Here is a 20,677-nt window from a genome sequence, read left to right on the forward strand (position 1 = left end):
CTATGATTTAAAAGATTTCAAAATAAGTATTAGAATATTTATTTCATAACTCAACAATAACTTTATTTGAAAATATAAACCTTTTAAAGTTAGAATCTCAAGTTTAATAACTTACTTTGAAATCAAATATAAACTAATTTAAAATAGAGTAGAAACATATATGGAAATGTGAAAATCTTATTAGGTAAGGTAACAAATCAATGTAGGATTAAAAGAGCAAAAACAATGATTTTAGCACAATTACGTAGCAATATAAAATTTTATGTTGCAGCATAAAATGCAAAACCCATGACGACAACAAGCTGTCATGGTAGATTTTCTAACTGAATTTTTAATGCGCCTCAATTCTTTATCTAATGTCCGATTGAGGTTATCTAGATGTCCACAAAAAGCTCTTTCAAAACTCTAATTAATGACACTGATTTCATTTTCAAACTCTAATATAAACATAAATTGGACTCCAAATGTAAATTAGCACATTTTCACCCCTAAACTACAACCTAGGTGTCCAAAATTCACATCAAGTGCCAAAAGTGCAATCTAACATCTAGATTACACTCAAAAAACTTTGGACAATCTATGTAATATGCCATAATAACTAAATATCATATATTTCACAAATTCAATCCTCAAGCCCTTGATTTTGGAAATAGTAGGGGGAGGCATTTTTACTTGGGAGAATTACAGTTAGGTCCCACACAAGAAAATTAATTACTGCAAGGTCTATTGACAACTGAACTAAACTGTATTGACAATTTCAATGCTGTTTAGTTGAGTTGTTAATAGACCTTGCAGTAATTAATTTTCTTATGTGGGACTTTAATATCATTCTCCTTTTTACTTCAAAAATCAATATAATTTAATACAAACATACATATAATCAAATTTATACTTGAACTAATATTTTGACCCTACTTAAATATCTCAACTAAAAAAGATACCACACGCACTAAGATCCAAAATACACATTTCAATATTCAATATTTAATGGTGTAAATATAACAAAATATAAACACCCTAGTTGGTAATATCAATTAATTTCACATATTCATCTAAAATTACGAGAAGCCTACAGTAGAAAATTGACTTCCTAAGCCTTTGGTGTTTTCCCTTGGTCTTATTTAATACTATTGCCTGTAAAATGTTTAATAGAAGGGTGAGTATAATCATTTAGTAATCAAAGTTAATCTAACTTATACAAATACATGTTAATTAATAATAGTTATGCAAATGGCATATTCAAATGAAACATTTTCACATATTAAACTATCCAATTCATATAGTTACAAAACTAATAATCATGTAATATTAGATTACTTAGCATGCAAGGATCACAATAATAACAATCATGCACCCTTCGTAAGACATGCATGGCCACAAAAATAACAACTATATGGTCACATAATAATATGCATTAAAATATATATGAGGTTACAATATTAATAACCATGTACCCCCTATCAAATCATGTCAAACCATAAAAATAATAACCAAGTGGTTGGGATATAATATGCATAATCAATGCCAACTTTATACCATCTTGATATCTTTAACATAAAATTGGTGGCTATTTATTGGGCTATGTCTATAAACTTGGACTTCCCAAGCCTTCCACTCATAAGGAGCTGACCGGCCAAGACTACTATACTCACTTGTGTGACACGATTTTCTCCTAATACTAACAACCATGGGATGTCATACCCTAATTTAACCTCCTCATGAACCTATGGAGATTAGTTAGGTTGGAGCTCCTCAAAAATAAGTAGAACAGTCTCTCTACAATAATGAAACAATGACTACCTTTTGATTCCAACAGTTGATAGACTGGCTAGCTTTTGATTCTAACAATAAGTTTCCAATATCACGTGGATTTACAACATTTACTCCTCTCCCTATAAGCAAACTCCCACCTGATGATCACGCAAATAAAACATGCTTACTCTAGTATAAAATTTCTCATTAAATGCATTGCACGCAATTGCTCAACTATCAAACTCCACTAACCACTTTGTTCACCTTTAGTTATTATTTCCATCACATATTCTATCTCATTCATATCACATCATCACATTATAAGTCTTGTCATGTTCTTATGTTTATGCTCAAATATATCATTTATCCACACATCACATATATATTCATATAGACAATTATTCTTATACATATTATTACATCAATTTCAACACATCACATAAACTTACTCATATTATCACAATTTGTATCAAATATCAATTTACAAACATAACTTAGTTTTCAAACAATTCATTTAAACATATAACTATATAATAAGCAAATGTACAAACCAAATTTCCCTCAATTATCTCAAACTTTGAGAGGTTAAAGATTATCTCTCAATTATAACTTGACTTTCGAGCTAAATTTAAGTTGATCGGTGCTTCACAAGATTAGTCTACAATTAATATTAACACATATTACTAATAATAATCGAAATCATCATTTTCAACTTCTAATTTCATACTTTAATAAGCAAATTTATCAACTAAAAGATCAATCTCACATTCAATGAGTTCATTAATTCCCATTAACTTTATTTGCCTTTAACAACTTAAATAATTACTAATATATCATATAACAATCCAAAATCATCATCAATGATACAAATTACTCACTTCAAACTCTCAAGTTTCAAATAATCAATCAAAACTCTCAAATCTTAAGTTTAATAATTACATTAGGTTTATTAACTCCCATTAGCTCCAACTAACTTTATTAAACCCATCTACCATCATTAATGGCTTCCAACAATCAAAACCTTCATCATTAATGGTATTTTAATGCACAAATCCATCCATAGTCGAGAGCTCACTTTCATAGACATACAAAACCACTATATTTAGGTTTAGATAACTCAAACAACTCTCATTAGTTTCATTTAGACCAATGAGTTTGGACCCATAGCTCTATGTTCAAAAATTTTCATCTCCCAACCTCAAATCTCACACTCCAAAACATGTAGAGAGAAGATGAAGAGATAAGAAAGGCATACCTAGGTGAAATCAAACTCTAATCACCTCCAAAATACTTAAAAATTGATGTCCTAGCAAAGTAACTATTCTCTCAATCGCCCTCCCTCTATTTCTAGCTCCTTTCTCCCTATTTCGGATGTTTTTTGTGTTTTAAAAAAATGATTCTAATAATTATACTACAGCGTAAATTTTTGCACTACAACAAAATGCACAGTGGGCAAAAGTCCAATTTTTTTTTTAACAATTTGAGCCCAAATGACCCAATTCACTTTTAAACCTAATTTAAAGTTAAACCCAATAGACCTATTAACTATCTCTAATTATCATCAAACCCATTTAAATTTAAATTTAAATTTATATGTTTATCCTTCATTATCTTAATTAATTAAGAAAATAATTTTGGGATGTTACATATTACAACCAAGTACAAATAAAATGGATAATGTTGAAGAAAACTACCAGTCCCTATGTTAGAAAATATAACACATTTTTAATCGAATTTTACTCCTAACAAAGTAGATACTTATCTTTAAACTAATACTATCTTTATATATTTACTCCTATTTAATAATGTGTTTCACCTTAAAAAATAATATATATATATAGTGATCTATTATAATAGGGGCATTTTGAAAAAAAAATATAATGATTATACCTTAAAAAATTAAAAATATTTTATATTTTTAAATATACAACCCGTTAAAAAATGTTTTATATTTTTTAACGGATGGAGTATATCTTTCCTTCATGCGTAAGACTAAATAAGATTTTAAGAGAGAATATTTGTTTTACATTTGAAAAGAATTTTCACCAAAACCTTAAGAATAAGTTCATATGTATCAAGATAAATGTCTTGCTAAATAGTTCCTGCCCCTAATTGGGTCAAACTTCTTATTGATAGAACGGTTAATAGAAATGGAGACGTGCTTGTGGAGGCCTCATCTAAAATAATCAAAGAAATTAGTTAAAGAGTTTCTCTAGTTATTATTCAAGCACCGTTGTTGAGTTTGTAGCTATTTTTGAATGACTTAACATTTGTTAGAAAGGAAAATTTACCAAAATTAACATTTACTCTAACTCATTTAAAAATCTCAAACTTATCCAATGCTATTTTATCCCAAATCATCCCCTCTTTGAAACTATATTGAAGGTTAAAGGCTCAGTCATGAGAGATTGAATAATCACTTTTAATTATTTATTTAGAGGAATTAATAAATGTATAAATTAACTTGCTCATCTTTTAGTGGCAATTTTAATATTAAGATTTTTGATGATTTATTCTTCGGATGCATAAAACATCAAAACATATATTTTGACATGACTTTTTTTTTCCTTGCATGTTTGCAACCTTATGTTGAAAAAAAATATTTTCACCGAAAGCTTGAAGTTGTTACATCTCACAAAATACGCATAGAAATTTTCCAAAGCTAAACGCCAAAGCTAAAAACAAACACCTTCTTACTTTGCTAATTAAAAGTGTTTTTAGGGAATTCACTTTTGCTTGAATTGCTAAGTGGCTACCTTTCACATTCCATTTGCCAATCGGTATGTATCTCTAGAAATGGCCAAAATGTCGTCTGCTAAACTTAAAACACAGTTCTTTTTAACACAGTGGGTCATCCAGAAAGTCCTTTTATTATAAACCTCAAAATTGATACAACGTTTTCTTATTTAAATAATAAGAAAAAAAAACTCATGGGACAATAACATTCTAGTTGTCTTGTCTTAATTTTTTTGTGGACTTGATCAAGACAAAAATTAATGGGCGGTCTCTGTTTTATGGATTTCTGCAATGTTCCTTCCAGTGGGTTGGACTTGGAGCAAAGGTTTGTGTTTGGTTACCAGACATGTGGCCTAGTAAAGTTCCTTGGAATTTAGCAATTACAAATTTGATTAATATGAAGCTTCAAAGTTTTACTCCATCTGACATTAGTTCAAAACTCAAATAGAAAATTTTCTCGCTGGAATTCCCCAAACACGCCCCCCAAAAAATTTGTTATTATTTTCTCCCTCTCTACAAAGCTTACACTAAGCGGTGGCAAATCAGAGCAGATCTTGGCTTAGAATGGAATATGAAGCGGGACATGCTGTTGAAAATCTTTTGAAGATTCCCTCATACCAATTAGAGAATTCCATATCTCCTTATAACATCATTGCTTTTAAAGATTCATTTTCTCTTTTCTATTCTATAGTCTGTTAGAAGTTTGAACACATACAATTTCAAACTTTCATAAACTACTTCTGCCAAAAAAAAAAAAATCGCAAGTATACTTTGTCTTCAATGTCGTCCTCGCATTTGTGCTTTTTTAGAATACAGTTAACATAAAAATAAGTCGCATGCCCCTAGAAAAGTAATGTGATTGTTAAGTATTTGATTATCATTGACAATATGTTAAGATACAGAGTTGAGTATTGTTTGAATATCGTACCTGTACATTGTTTGAACATTTGATTATCATTATCATATTAAGTTCTGGGTGTTAGTTCTATGTGTGTTAGGACCACAGGGAGTATTCTTTAGCAAACTAGCGGAATAACTCAAACTTGAAGGAAACATGACATTGATAAGACCAAATGTACTGTTGGATGGCTAAAATATTGAATCTCACGTTAAACGAAAAGAGTAACAAGAGGCAATTACTTGGTTATCTGCATAACCATTGTCCCACCCAATGAAACAGATGATAGAAGGATAACTTGAGGGTTCATAAATTTCATGAAGTATTCTTCTGTTGGAAGGAGGAAAATACTAAAAAGAAAAGTAAAATTGAGATAAATTTCATGGATTCTCAAGTTTGAGAATGCATGGTGATGATAGAGAGTTTGAGCGTTGAATTGGGGAGAAATGGGAAGAAGCACAGACAGAATGGTTGAATCTGAAAGAAGTTGCAGCTCTTCTCTCTGCTTCAAGGTAGTGACCAAGAGAAGGACCATCCTTCACACTTACTGCATCAGTGGTTTTTTTCGAGCACAATGAGAGCAGCCATGGCTTCATCTTATGACTCTTCTTATTGCTGTCCTTTGTGGGGTCCACCACTGTTCTTCCCCTGTTTGATCTCTGTGAGAGTTCCAGGAGGCTAGAATCGCCAATGAGGGTTCCAAGTGTGATGGTCTTTTCATGGAACAAGGATCCTGGGGACTAGAACACAGAAGACACATAGATGAAGAATCCAACCTCACAAACGTCAAGTATTGTTGAACAAGTAAAGGATGGTTTTACTTCGTCAGGGAAATTTTTGACTGTTTTAATCAATTTGGTCAACAAATTGCCACTCATTAAAGGCTGTTTCTCATTTCTCAATCATTGTAAGATTTGTTTTGTTATCCGTTATTTATTGTGGAATTTTTCAGTTAAACTTCAACAAAAAAATGATGATGATGATATCAATTATTAATTATCATAAAATCATTTATGTCAAAAAAAAAAAAATTAAAGAATAAATTTGCTCCAAAATTTTTTATCTAAAAACGTTGGGCATCTTAAATTTTTTGATGGAGTATTTTTACCTTAAAACTTAAAAAAAAAAAAAAGAAGTCCTTTTTTGCCTTGCCGTTAAATCCACCATCAGTTGACCATCGAAACTCAAGTTTAACTGTTAATAAGACACATGGCATGCTGAGTTGGACGCTTTATTAATAAAAAAACTAAACCTACTTTGTTTTAGGGTTAATTTAACCCAACAAAAAGAAATTGGACCCAAAAAAAAAGGGAAGAAATTGGACCAAAAGATGACCAGCGTCGTCCACGTGTACCCATCTCTCATCCCTCTTCCTCCATGGCGTGTGCTTCATCTCCCACTTCACTCGTCGGCGACCATTCTCCCTCACCCACAAACCTTCGCTGCCGACCTTCTAGTAACAAAAAAGAAGTAGATTCGTCCAAATTTAGGCGATAATTGTGCTACCTTTTGCAAAAGTTACAAAATGATATTGCCGTTGAGTGTTCAGATCACTTTCAAAATTCTAATACTACCTTTGAGAAAAACAAGAGGCAAAGAGCTCCCTCAATTGATTAAACCCATTCTTGTTTGACCCATACCTACTCGATTTTTGCCAGATTCATTTGCCGATTCAAAACAAAGAACAAGAAAGAACATTTACAGATTCAAAACTCAAAACAACTTTTACAGATTTGCAGATTAAAAACAAAATTTCTCACTAATTTCAAAATAATCGAGATCTATGTTCAAAGTCGCATCTTCTCACGGGGAACTTTCTATTCATCGCAGGTCGAGATCAATGAGATTGAAGACGATGGTTAAATGTCACCATTGTCCTCATCAGTTCGCCGTCTCTTCCTTATCATCACACCAGCCACAGGAATCGAGCACTCAAGCTTCTGTCAGTTCCCCGTCTCTCCTTTATTGGAACACATTCAAGGCTAATTGAGCAATTTCAACGAGAACCCATTGCTCTTTTTTTAGCACAGGAAAATGGGAAAGGTTCCTACAATTTCTCCGGTATGGTGATGAAGACCAAAGAGGAAAAGGAAACGGCGTCTCGAGCTAATACAAACAAAGTAGGTTTAGTTTTCTTTTTTATTAATAAATTGTCCAACTCAGCATTGCCATGTGTTTTATTAACAGTCAAACTTGAGTTTTGATGGTCAACCGACGGTGAATTTATAACGGCGAAAAAGCACCCTTTTTAAAAGTTTTAAGAAAAAATTACTCTATCAAAAAATTTAAAATGCCCAACGTTCTTAAAGAAAATGTTTCAAAACAAATTTGTCTTTTAACTTTAAAATAAATAATGATAATAATTGATTAACGATATGAACGATATATTCCTATGACCATATTGATAAATGCTAACACCAAGAACATTAAAACAGAGACATTTGGGAAACTAATAGGGAATCCAGTAATGATAAAAAAAAAGAAGCAAAAACAGAGCAACGACCATGAATTGAATTGGTTGATCTTCAAAGGTCACCAACCTGGGATTCAAGATCTGAAGTAGAATGAGTGAACGAAGTGGGAGAAGCAGTGAGTATTGATCCAGAGAAATCACTGTCATTTTGTACCAACCTAATCCTCCCATGCAGTAATCCGAAGGGCCACCCTTCTTCCTGCATTATCATTCTTCAGAATTTAAAAGTAACTATCTCAAAATGACTAAACTAGACGAAAACTGATAAAATAAATAAATAAATATCAAATTTTACTACTTTAAACCAGAATAATAGTTCTGAGATCCATAAATATGATTTTTGTCTTGAAAAACTGTAGTGTTTACAGTTTCAAGCACTTGAAGTCCGACCATCACCCACCTGAAGACCTCAACCCCAAAATGCGTAAAACAAAAGGGAGAAGGCCACAAACTTTCTTCCCTGATATTTGGTCCTCCGATTGATTCAAAGAAAATAACCCAAAAAACGCATAATAAGGAAGATGGTACCTGCAGAGCCATGATTACTGTGTTTGCTGAAGGATTTGTGGAGACGAGATTTGAACGAAATAGAGGGAAGAGTGAAGGATTAGTGTCATTTTCACATCCTACATTATCAGAGACATAACACCAAATAGGTTGAATTCGAAAAACAAAAGGGGTCCATGATCAACAGCAATGGAGTAAATTTTGGGATGCTAAATGTAAAAACTGCAACAGAAATAGACGCAGGCGATTTCTGGCTCCAATTCAAAACAATTCAACATCGTTTCCCCTGAAACCCGCAAAGTCAGAGAGTGAGAACTACGAGAGTGACTTCCCACCAAGATCCTGTGTTTTTGAGGGGACACAAGTTGGTGGTAGTAGCGCAAGTTACAGCAGTTTCGGTACACATATTAATGACCCTGTCCTCTCAAATAAATGTTGGTTCTTGTATTTAATTCATCAAGTGTGTATATTTATATGTTGTTCTGATTATCGTATAAATAAATTACACGATTTATTTGGGGACAATTAAGTTATATTTTTTTAATTTTATGCTCCAATATTCTGAAAAAACTTGGAGTATTATTTCTACACACCTAAGCCAAATTCCAACTCTCGTGATGTAAAACTGTTTTTATTAACAGTGGTCTATCTTATCTATTTTAATCCATGCTTGAATTGCTACATATATATACTTGGCCAAAACTATTATTAAACAAATTTTTGGCTACACTTTTATTTCAACTTTGTGCGTGAATAGAAAATATAAAATCATATAATTCAAGTATTCTACACTTTTATTTCAACTTTGTGCGTGAATAGAAAATATAAAATCATATAATTCAAGTATTTATTGAGATAGAAAGAATATGGGAGAATCACAAATAAATTCCATTACAATAGGCAAATAATAAATAAGTATCATGGAATACAATATTTACTTTAAAGTTACATTATCTAACATAATTTTATTGGACATAATGACTTATGACATTATGTTAAGTTTAAGTTTTGATAATGACAAATATAGTTGTATTATCTTAGCTAATATATTTGAGAATATCGAATAGCTAATTATATGGATTAGTTGTTCTCTTACATATATTAGTTAACTATAACTATGGAACAAATTTTTTAAAGTGATTTTACTTATATTGTTTCATACTATTTGGGATTTGAAAAAATAATTTATGTCCTCAAAAGTTATTTTATCCTATTATATATTTTTCTTATCCTAAATTGATTATATATCTAAGAGTGATCAAAGTGTTATTTTTATAATTTGGATATTTACAATATAAGATTTATATATGCATGGCATGATATAATAACTTTTACACTAATTCTCATGCATATTGATACTTGGACTAACCACTTTATTTATGACACATTATTGAAGGTTATCTAAAGTAAAAATATGAGTGAGCATGAAGAGATAGCCATTGAAGTAATTATTAGCATGCTTCACTCAAGAATGAAAAACATAAGGAAGATGAGAAAGATGATCCAATCGGAGCTTAAGTGAATGAAGATTTACAAGCTTCGATCCATCATAGGTTTGGTCTTGATAAGTATAATATTATAAAGCTTTTTAATCATTATGTTAACTTCATTGTTTTATATGCATCACAACATTCAATTTATTTTTAAAATAAATAGTGAGATATAACTTTAATCTTGTTTTCAACTAATTATATCTCAAAAGATTTGAAAATATTTTCTCTTAAAAATTATTTAAAAACTAACTCCATAAAGCTTCTTAAAATTTATATTTACTCATAATGAAGTTATGTTATTAACATTTGAAGTTCACTAAGAATTTGGGAGATATTTAGTTTTGACCTTGATTCAGTTTTTTCTCTACATCTCTTAATATACAAATCTATTTAATGTGAAGTTTCTTTTGTTTAAAAATAGGCTTATAAATATTTCTAAAGACATCTATTTCATTCAAAATAGATTTTATATGAAGTAGATATGATTTTTTAAAATTGGTTGTTAAAACTTCTAGTACTCGAAAAAATGCTGCTAACCTTTTCTCACTTTTTTAGTCATATCTTTCAAATTGCTTTGAATTTTTGAGTGGGTATTATTTTGTTGGAAACTAAACATCTAGAGCTTTCCAATATAACCTTTCTGAGGTTAAACTGCAATTGTCTCTAAATTATGACAATCTAGGATTTAACCGTTAAAGGATTATCAAATTATAAAATTTTACAAAAGGAATTTCTCAAAATTCTTTCAAAGGAATCCCAATCTCAATAATTCAAATTTTAAACATTATTTAAGAAGTCCATATCAGAGTTTTAAAAGTAAAGCGAAAGCTTGAAAATTAATTGAGACTCAAAATGATGAGTTTTAATACTCAAAAATAAATTTTGTGCAGAAAATGACACGTGCGCCGCAGCTTACGGCATGTGTGCCGCGACGTGTCTTCTCTGTGCCATGAGTCGTGGCGCATTGCATGAAATTTGATAACATTAGTGCTGTCATTTAACAGATAGGGAATGAACTTTCAACGCATCCCAGATCTCCGTCCGACGTCCGATTGAGGTGTCTTTTCCGTGCCATAAGTCGCGGCGCATTGCACGAAATTTGATAACATCAGTGCTATCATTTGACAGCATAGGGAGCAAACTTTCAACGCATCCCAAATCTCCATCCGACGTCTGATTAAGGTGGTTTTGGTGTCTACACAGAGCTTTCTCCTAGCTTTAGCTAATAGCATCAGTTTCACACTCAAACTCATTTTCTATAAAAAGTTAGACATGAAAACCTATTATGACCACTTTTTCACAAAATTTCCCAAATGGGATGTCCCAACTCAACCACACGTGTCAATAGTTCACACTAATCATTCGATCACACTCAATGGACTCTTGCGGGCTCATGCAATGCATCATATACAATCAAAAATGGTTATCTCTTAAAATCACCACTCAACTCTTATTTTCACAAAACATAAAAGGGGAGGAAATGTTACACAAAATTAACAATTTCATTTTAAATTTCTCAAAATACATATGTTTCTACTTGTATAAGTATTTTGACCCTATTCACTAGTTAACAACTAAAACTCACTAACTTAGGGCATAAAATACACTAATTATATACAAAATCATGCAAGTAGTACATAAATCATGTCAAATAATCCTAGTTGGCAATTACTTTAGCAAAAACACAACACAAGGTCACAAAAACAACAACCATGCACCCTCAATACATACTGGACTACAAAACTAACAACCATGTAGCCGGACTTATATGCATAATCACATGCCAACCTTATGTCCTCTTGTTACCTCCGATACGAAATCGGTGGCTATCATATGGCTACATTCTTCACAGACTAACCCAGCCTTTCACTTGTAAGGAGATATCGGGCCAAGATTAACTCACTCACTTATGTAATTCGGTTTTCCTTAATACTAACAACTATGGGGTATCGTACCCCTTAATGTAGCCTACTCATGAACTGGTGGAGATTGGTTAGGTTTGAGTCCCTCATAGAATAAGTGGGACAGTCCTAAATCAACTACGGGACAATGGCTACTTCCTGATTTCAACTGTTGGTGCCAAGGTTAGTTTCTACTTCCAACGATCACTGCCAATACCACATAGATTTCAACCAATCTACTTCGCTCCCTAGGTGAACTCCCGCCAGTGATCATGCTATGCACATTTCTCACATAATATGCATTTAATAATCAATTCATAATACATAAACTTACATAACTCAATACTCCACAATTTAACACATAATATATCACAATTCTCCATCCATAGTAATAAATTATAATCAATTTCATAAAACACCAAGGGTGGCAAAAGCAAGGTTTTTTTTTCAAAAACTATTTCACAAATTAAATACTTTATCAATATGCATCATTAATTTAGCTCATAATTCACATTTCACAAGCACATTTAACATTCAACTATAAAGATTAAGTTTTTTTTATTTATCTCAAACCTTTGAGAGGTCAAAGGTTTACCCCTCACCATACCAACTTTCTAAAGCTTCAACAAGCTCGAATGGTGTCAAAAATGAACCTCTCTCCATCCATGCCAAAAGAATTTCATTATTGTCTAACTCTTAAAATTTTATCAACATATAACTCCACACACTCTATTTTTGTCAACTTATAATCACTACCCATTCATACCTCATGGGCTCATTAAATTTTATTGATGTATGTTATCATTAACAACACTTCAAACCATCATTAATGCATATAAACATCTCCCAACTACCTCATAAATATCATTTTTCAGAAAATAAATGCTCACATAGACCAACCACATTAAACAATATATTAAACAACTCCCATTATACTTATTTTTATCAATAGAATCGAACCTATACTCCTATGGATCAAAAATTAATTTTCCAACTCAAACCCTACCATAAATCATCATAAATGAGGGATAGAAAGGAAGAATGCTTAGATTATCTACCTTGAGTGTTTAGGAGCTTCAAAATGTCAACAATGGAAGCCAATGAGCATGCCCTAACAGAGCTTCAACGTTCTCTTCATTTTCTTCCTCTTCTGTTTTCTCGCATAGATGCAATTTGATTTATCAAAAATTTTGCCCATACGCTACAACACATGCTACCCTCTACCACAGCACATAGCACAGAGGAGCCCATTGCATTTAAATTTGTTTCTGTGCACCGTGGCGGACTAACCACACGCCGTGTAACATCCCAATTTAAATTTTAATAGTTAATTTGGGTTAATAGAAATTTTGAAAAATATTTAGAGGTAAGTAAATTAGTAGGAGATGATTATTAAATCTAACTTAGGATACAATTCTAAATTAAAATAAAAAAATTAAAATTAATTAATTAAAAAAATTATTATTAAATTATTATTATTATTATTAAAAAAAGAAAAGGTATAAAAAAAGAAGAAGAAGAAGAGAAGGAATGGATGCTTTCAGCGTTTTCGCGTGCCATCAGTACATATATATATATATATATATATATAAAATAAAAAAAGAAAGAAGAGAGAGGAAAGAGGAAAACAATAAAAAAAAAGATGTGGGACTCACAGTATTTTTTTTTAAAAACTCACCTCTTTCCTTCGTTTCTTCATTTCTTTCCTTCGTTCGCGAGCTGAGGTAGAGTGAGCGTGAGTCGCCGGTACGGGAGATCTGAATTTTTAAGGTAAGAGTTTTTAATAGGATATTTAGTGTGTAATTTTAAGTTTTTCAAGACTAAGTAAGTGATCTAAAATTTATTCATAGCCATCCTTCCTCTTTGGTTTCTGAGTTTGTGGTGGTAGAAAATTTAAGATTTGGAAGAGGGATGAATTTATGTTGAATAAACATAATTTTTGAGGTTGTTAGTAGTATAATAAATATTCTAGAGTATAAATTTATTGATGATTTTTAAATTTATGGCTTAAGGATCAAATCCTAGACTAGATTTTTATTAAATTTGAAAATATATGTTGAATTATTGAGGTTTAGATGATTATTTGGGATGAGAAGTGAATTATTATGGCTATAGGATTATGATTCTAAGCTTGAGACTCAATTTCTAATTTTTGGATATTTTAGGTGCGAATTTATGAAATAAAAAAAATTTTGATAATAAAAATTAGTTTAGAAGTTGATTTTTAGATTATTAATGTTTATTGATGAGTAAAAGAGGAGTTAAAATTTTACTTAATAGTATTAACTCTAGATTTGTATTAAGATTGAGACTAGAAATTATGTTATATTTTTAATTCTATTATTAGAATTATTTTATTAGTTTCAATAATTAAAACTAATATTTATAAATAATATATTATTTGTAGATTGTGTTATTGGTGAAGATTGTGGTGGGAGAGAAATTTATAAGGAATAATTTATTAAAAAGCCACAAGGTAACCATGCTTTTAATTTGTGATTAGTGTTACTTCATGTTAATTGGGTGATTATTGAGAAAATTATGAATTTTGTAATATTGTATAATTGTGCAATATTATTATGAATTTGTTTGATTATTGTGGAAAGTGTTGGGAGACTTGTTATTGTTGTTGTATTTATGTGCCACGTGGTACGCTCCTATTGGAGTTCAATAGGTGGCTTGTAAGGGTTCGGGTTAATCTACCTTTGGCCGAGTAATTTAGCACCGAGTGAGGGCTACGGCTCGAGGTTAATGGAGGGATATAAGGATGGTTATTTATGTGTATTGTAATATTTCTCATATTTGTTGAAATTATATTAGTTTTAATTCTCACTTAATAAACACACACTTTGTAACATCCTAAAAATTTTAAGACTCAAATTTATTTAAAAAAATAAATAAAAATAAAATAAAATATCTATAATTAAATTAAAATTTAGAATAATTTAATAGAGGCCCAGAGTTTGAATTTTACTAAGCAAAAGTTTGGTTTTATTTATTTTTAACTATGGGAAAAATTACCAAAGTTGACCCGGGCTTTTGTGCAATAATAAAAAATGTTGGGCCCTTTCTTGTAATTTTCCCCAAACTTTTTGACCAGCAATTTAAAGACCCAAATGATGCAGAAACGCAGAAATTGAGTTGGAAAGGAAAGGAAAGGAAACGTATGAGAGGGAGAGAGGAAGAAGAGAAGAGAAAGGGAGGGAGTTAGACTTGGATCTAGGAGTCTTTGCGACCGTTGCGAGCTCGGCTACACGATAGGTAAACTCCCTACTTCAATCCTCTTCTCTTTCTCTTGATTTTCTTCAATTTTTGGAAGAGGAAATTTTTGGATTTTGATCCCAAAGGCTTTATTCTTGTAAGCTTTTATTTCTTTGGATCCTAGGGAGCATGTTTTGAGTTTCTAGATAGTAATCTAATATTTTGAGTGGATAATTGGATGAAAAGAGGTGTTTTGGGCACAAAATAAACCTTGAGAAATTGGGTTTTTGCTCTTCAATGGTTTAAGCTTATTGATTTAGTTATAATTTTGCTATTTGAGCCCAATAAGATTTAAATTAAGGTTTGGTTTTCATTATAAGGGCTAATGGTGAAAGTTGGTGACACTAAGTGAAGGTTTTTAATTGATAAAAAATTATATAAATTGAAAATTAGCCTAGTGATGGCTAATAAATGGTTTTGGTGGTTAAGCGATACTATGTGAATGGTTGGTTTAATATATGGACCATTAGGTTGGATTATGACTCATAGAGCCAAGTTGTGTGGTATGAGTTATAGTCTTCATTAATGCTTTTTTTCATAATAAGTGATGTGGATCACTTATATGTTGTAGAAAATTGTTGGTGGAACTTATTGAGAAGTAAGGAACAAGCCGAGCCCTATTTTATACAAGGGGAACCCTTTTGGTACTAAAGGGTTGAGGTAACAGGGGAATTTATATTTCTTATTACTTTGTTTTAGCTATTTTTGAATAAATATTACTAGTTATCATGCATTACATGTTTTAAAAGATTAAATGTGCTTTATAAGGGGTTATGGGGTACTACTTTGATTATAGTGCAAATATGTTTTCTAATTGTTTAATAACAATGTTTTTATGGAAATGAGATTTATAAATATTATACTACTTTAGAGTGTTGAATGGTCAATACTCAGGAAAGGTAGACAAGAGTAAAAGGCATGATCTCGGTGGGAGTTCACCAATGAGAAGGTGTGGATTTTTGATATTCTATGGCACACTGTCAGTACTCAGTGTTGTCTTACGTATTGTGGGCTCAGTGCACTAAAGTGGTTAGTGTATTGAGTGTTCGACACCTCTCAGTGGGGGAGGGAATCCGACATATGAAGTGTGAGGTTGAGTGCCTAGGCCAAGGTAGCCCTCACATGGAGAGTAAGTGGGGCTGGCTCTGGGAGGGAGTTAGCTTTGACTGCTCAGGATTCACGTCGAAGGGGCATAGGCGGTTCGGTGGATTAGATCATGCCTTAGATTATGTTTTGTGCCTGTGGAGGTACAAGTAGGTATAAGGTTTACCTGCGAGTTAAAGAGTACCAAGGGGCATTCTGTTGGTCATGAAAGGCCATACCGACCTAGGTCATGCATTCATGCATTTTAAATGGCTAAATTATATACTATATTGAATTTATTATTCATTTATTTAATTATGGCTTACTTTGTAATAATCAATATAGATTTCACTGTTACTGAGACTGTGGTTGTCTCACCCCTTTCTTTTCAATATTCTAGGTCCAGGCGAAGGATCCAGTGGTGGACGGGGAAAAGAGCAAAGCTAGGGGTTTGCTTGTGATTTGTAAAGAACTGCAACCCCTTTCTTTTGAGCAAATATATTGTAATGTATTTAAGATTAGGGTGCCAGTAGGATATGATTATGTGTGTGTGTGTGAATATGTGTGGATTGTGTGCTTGTGTATGAATTTTTGTCTGTTTGCAGACTTGTGGCTAGGAAACTTGGTTATGGTGTGTGGTTTTGATGGATTTACTTAGTACACCAAGTTTCTATTACAAGCAGATCTTTATTTTGATATATATGTGATTTTATAAGCAAATGCAAAGTGGTTGCATTGCAAATGGTGTGCTATGGGAAAACATACAGCTTGGATAGAGAGAGTGGGTGCGTGGGCCCCACAAGGAGCTCTGAGCCAAGTGAAAATGTTTAGCATATATATTTATATAAATACATGATATTTGGATTGATTTGTGACCACTCTTGTATGATTTGTGCATTTTGGGGGTTTAGGGTCCATTTTGGGAAATGGCACCCGGGTGGTCAAATTTTGATGTATGGGGTTTTTCCATCATTTGAATGTTCTATCAGGTGTTTTTAATCATATTTGACGTGTCCAAAGTGTTCCCACAGGTTTGTGACCATTAGGATGAGATTTGGACAATTTTGAAAATGGTTTTTACCAAAAAGCTGTACTTTTGCATCTGGGTGTCCAAATCTTAATCCGACCGTTGGATTTCTCTAAAATTTGGGTCACAAGTAAAACCTTTTATAAGCTTCGTGTGGGCTTTGGAATCACATCGATCGGATATCGGACGGAGAAACGACGCACTTCGGAATTTGGTCTGGAGGTGCTGTCATGACAGCATTAAATTGCTGTCATGACAGCTACAGTGTTGATTTTGTAACCTGCACAAAATTCAATCCGTCCGTTGGATCTTTTCAAAATTTAGTATGCTAATAATATTCTTTGAAAGTGACATGTGGGCTTTGGAATCACTCCGATCGGAGGTCAGATGATGAAATGGTGCACTCCGGAAGTTGATCCGGAAGTGCTGTCATGACAGCTTTTTTAGCTGTCATGACAGCAAAAATAGTCAATCTTTTAACATGTCTAATTTTTAATCCGACCGTTGGATCTTTTTGAAATTTGGTACACTTATAGTATCCTTTGAATGTGACGTGAGCTTTAAAATCACTTCAATCGGAGGTCGAATGATGGAACACCGCCTCCTGGAAGTTGGCCCAGGAGGGCTGTCATGACAGCAATAAATTACTGTCATGACAGCATCTTTTTATTCCATTTTCGTCTAACTTGCTTCCGTGCGCTATAGGTAGAACCTATAATTATTTTTAAGGTTTTAAATTATTTATTTCTTAAGTTGGTTAGAGGATCAACTCCTTAACCACACTTAGTTTGTTTGAATTATGTGATTTTTGGATAACACTCAAGGCAAGTGTTACACACTTAACTGTTTGTATACACTATCATAAATTGGTTTTGGTTATTGAGACTTTTAAGTCTCATTATGTGGTTAATAATTTTCAGGAGAAGAGCCACGAGTGACACGTAGAGGGGTCCCAGAGGCTTGGTGGCATAGATCCACTGTCTCTTTTGGGTATTTGATTTATGATTTATAATGTTTTATATTGTCAATATTAGGGCTTTTTGTTTATTAACAATTATATGAATATATAAATGTAATCATGTCTTTCAAACTATTTCTATTTTTGGTACACTTTGGATGACTATAATTTTAATATTTGATTTACTTTGGATTAGTTAAAATGGCATGATTATGAGGCCAAATAACTGGCTTGTTTTGAAAATTGACTAAATTAGTTATTTTACTTGTTGGGAGTATAAGGATGGATAAATGTGATTTAGTTTACTTGTTGGGAGTATAAGGATGGACAAATGTGATTTATCCTAATGGCATGTGGGAGATAAAAATTTAACTGAAATGTTGTATCATGCAAATTGAAGCCAATTATAAAATATTTTTATATTGAAATTATTGATATAAAATGTGTTGGGTGGCTGTAACCCAACCATGGTTGAGTTAAATTATTTAAAAAAATTTGGTATGTTACACGCCGCGACGTATGGCACAGAGAACAATTCTTCACTTTTTTCTTCCTCTTTCCTTGCCTAGGTGGCCCGCCATTGATCTAGACCCATTTTTAGGGCTAAAATTACAACAATTATGCTAGGTTAAGCCCCTCTGGCCATACACATCATTAACTCACTAATTACCCTTATTGGGTTAATAAATCAAAGTTAAATTTTCTCAATTGTTACATCCAACATAGGTTATTTTCCTGTTTTGGGTTGAAATGAAAAAATTATGATTGATATAATTTAACCCATAAACTGTGTTACGAAAATATGCTCGTAGCACCGGTGCTGTGCTTTTAACACCGATGCTATTCCTTCATTTTTGACCAAAAAAAAAACCTCTCTTTAGCACCCATACTAAGTGCTAACACCTATGCTATTAATATTTTAGCACTAGTACTACTTTTCTACATCGGTACTATTCTTCAAAGTTTTGAAATAGAAGATTTCGTTTAATTTATATTCACAACGATACGTTTTATCAACAACTATGTAATAAATCCTCATATGAGAAAAACATTTATTTTTATAAAATGAAAAATATCATCATCTTTTACGAAGAGCCTTATATTAATACTATCAAAGTAACACCTGTGTTATTTTCACTATGTTGTCATTTTTTCTTATCACAGCACCAATATTATAGCAAATAGCACCAGTACTAAATTGGTCTTTCATGCTCTATTTTTGGTTCTTAATTCTAAACTCTTCAAAACTCATTTCTTAGTTATTCTTTTCATCTGCAATCAATTGTATACACTTAATAATCTTCCTAAAATGTATCTAAACACAATTATTACTTGGATCAAACTCTTTGTGATTTATTTTTTTATTTACACCACCTATGCTAAAATGCTTCACCGATATAAACCTTTACCTATTTTTACCAGAGCATTAAATGCGTAAATGCCATTATATTTGCTTCTAGCTCTAACACGTAAACCCATTTGAAAAGCTATCAATTCCTACTATCCTTTTCAGGTAACAATACTGTTATAAAGCAACAAAGCTACATTATAACTACAATGTTAAAGATCGAACAATAATGAAAAATTGATTGTATTTAATGAAATACTTTACAAGACGCAAAGAAAACTCTGTCGAAATTACTAAATAGACTTACATAAGAGAGAAGGAGACTACTCCAATGGTTATTTTAAATGAGTCTAACGGATCATTGTTCAACTCCAACTATAAAAGGGCTCATCTATAAAGAGCAAAGTAAAGAAGTGAGTGACACAAGCTATGATATTCAATACCTTCAATTACTCTCTATATTTGTCTCAAATATTATTGTACTTCAATGTGTTCATCTATTCAATGAGTGAGTTTTTATCAGAATCACTTTGTGATCAAAATCTCTCTATTATTTATTTGAACAAACTTAAGATCAGGAGATCTTAAGTGGGTGCTAAAATTACCTCTGTAAGGGGGAAAGAAACAAACTTATAAGTCTAAGAGATTGTAAGTGATTTCCTAAGTACCCAAATTGAACTTGTAGGATTTTTGTAAAGGAGAGTGATACAGACATTAAATCTAAGATTATACTGTGGCTTCATAAGTGCCTAAATTGAACTTGTCATTATAGTGAAAAATCTCATAAGGTTCTTGAGGATTAAACATAGGCCAAGTGAATTGGGCTGAACTAAGATAAATTCATTATGTATTACTCTATATCTCTCTCATCTTCATTAGCTCTATTTATCCTATCAATATTCATAGTTCAAATTTCTGTGATCAAAAGCTTTTGGTAAAAAATTAAAAGACACTCGATTCACCCACCTTTTCGATGACCAACATATCTTGTTTTTTGTAAAATTACATTTTTAATCCTAAGCAAAATAATGAGGCATAGTTGTTGAGGACAAAGATAATGTTATTAATATAGGCAGCATAATCATTAGCTTAGTTATGCAATAACAAGTATGTTTTCTATATTAATAACTTCATCTTAGTAATTAACAATTTTAATTTAAATATTAACAACATAATTAATCATAATTTTAATTTAATTATGCAATAAAAATTGTGCTTCTTACATTAACAACTTTACATT

The 20,677-nt window shown here is 31.8% G+C and overlaps 1 protein-coding gene and 1 long non-coding RNA gene across 2 annotated transcripts; one reads left to right on the top strand and one right to left on the bottom strand.

The window, feature by feature from the left end:
* Positions 1 to 5,521: 5,521 nt before the first annotated feature.
* Positions 5,522 to 8,680, bottom strand: LOC129295629 (uncharacterized protein At3g17950-like). Its single transcript, XM_054934166.1, has 3 exons — positions 8,388 to 8,680; positions 7,927 to 8,058; positions 5,522 to 6,126 (listed from the first exon to the last, which is right to left on the bottom strand). The coding sequence occupies exons 1-3, from the start codon at positions 8,397 to 8,399 to the stop codon at positions 5,767 to 5,769; spliced, it is 504 nt and encodes a 167-aa protein (XP_054790141.1). The 5' UTR covers positions 8,400 to 8,680; the 3' UTR covers positions 5,522 to 5,766.
* Positions 8,681 to 14,918: 6,238 nt separating this feature from the next.
* On the top strand, positions 14,919 to 16,972 carry LOC129295632 (uncharacterized). Its single transcript, XR_008589601.1, has 2 exons — positions 14,919 to 15,021; positions 16,505 to 16,972. It is a non-coding gene; the product is annotated as an uncharacterized LOC129295632 (long non-coding RNA).
* Positions 16,973 to 20,677: the final 3,705 nt, after the last annotated feature.

This window comes from Prosopis cineraria, unplaced genomic scaffold (assembly GCF_029017545.1).
Source record: "Prosopis cineraria cultivar Desert tree isolate PC_DT_omini unplaced genomic scaffold, ASM2901754v1 PC156, whole genome shotgun sequence".
Lineage (NCBI taxonomy): Eukaryota > Viridiplantae > Streptophyta > Magnoliopsida > Fabales > Fabaceae > Prosopis > Prosopis cineraria.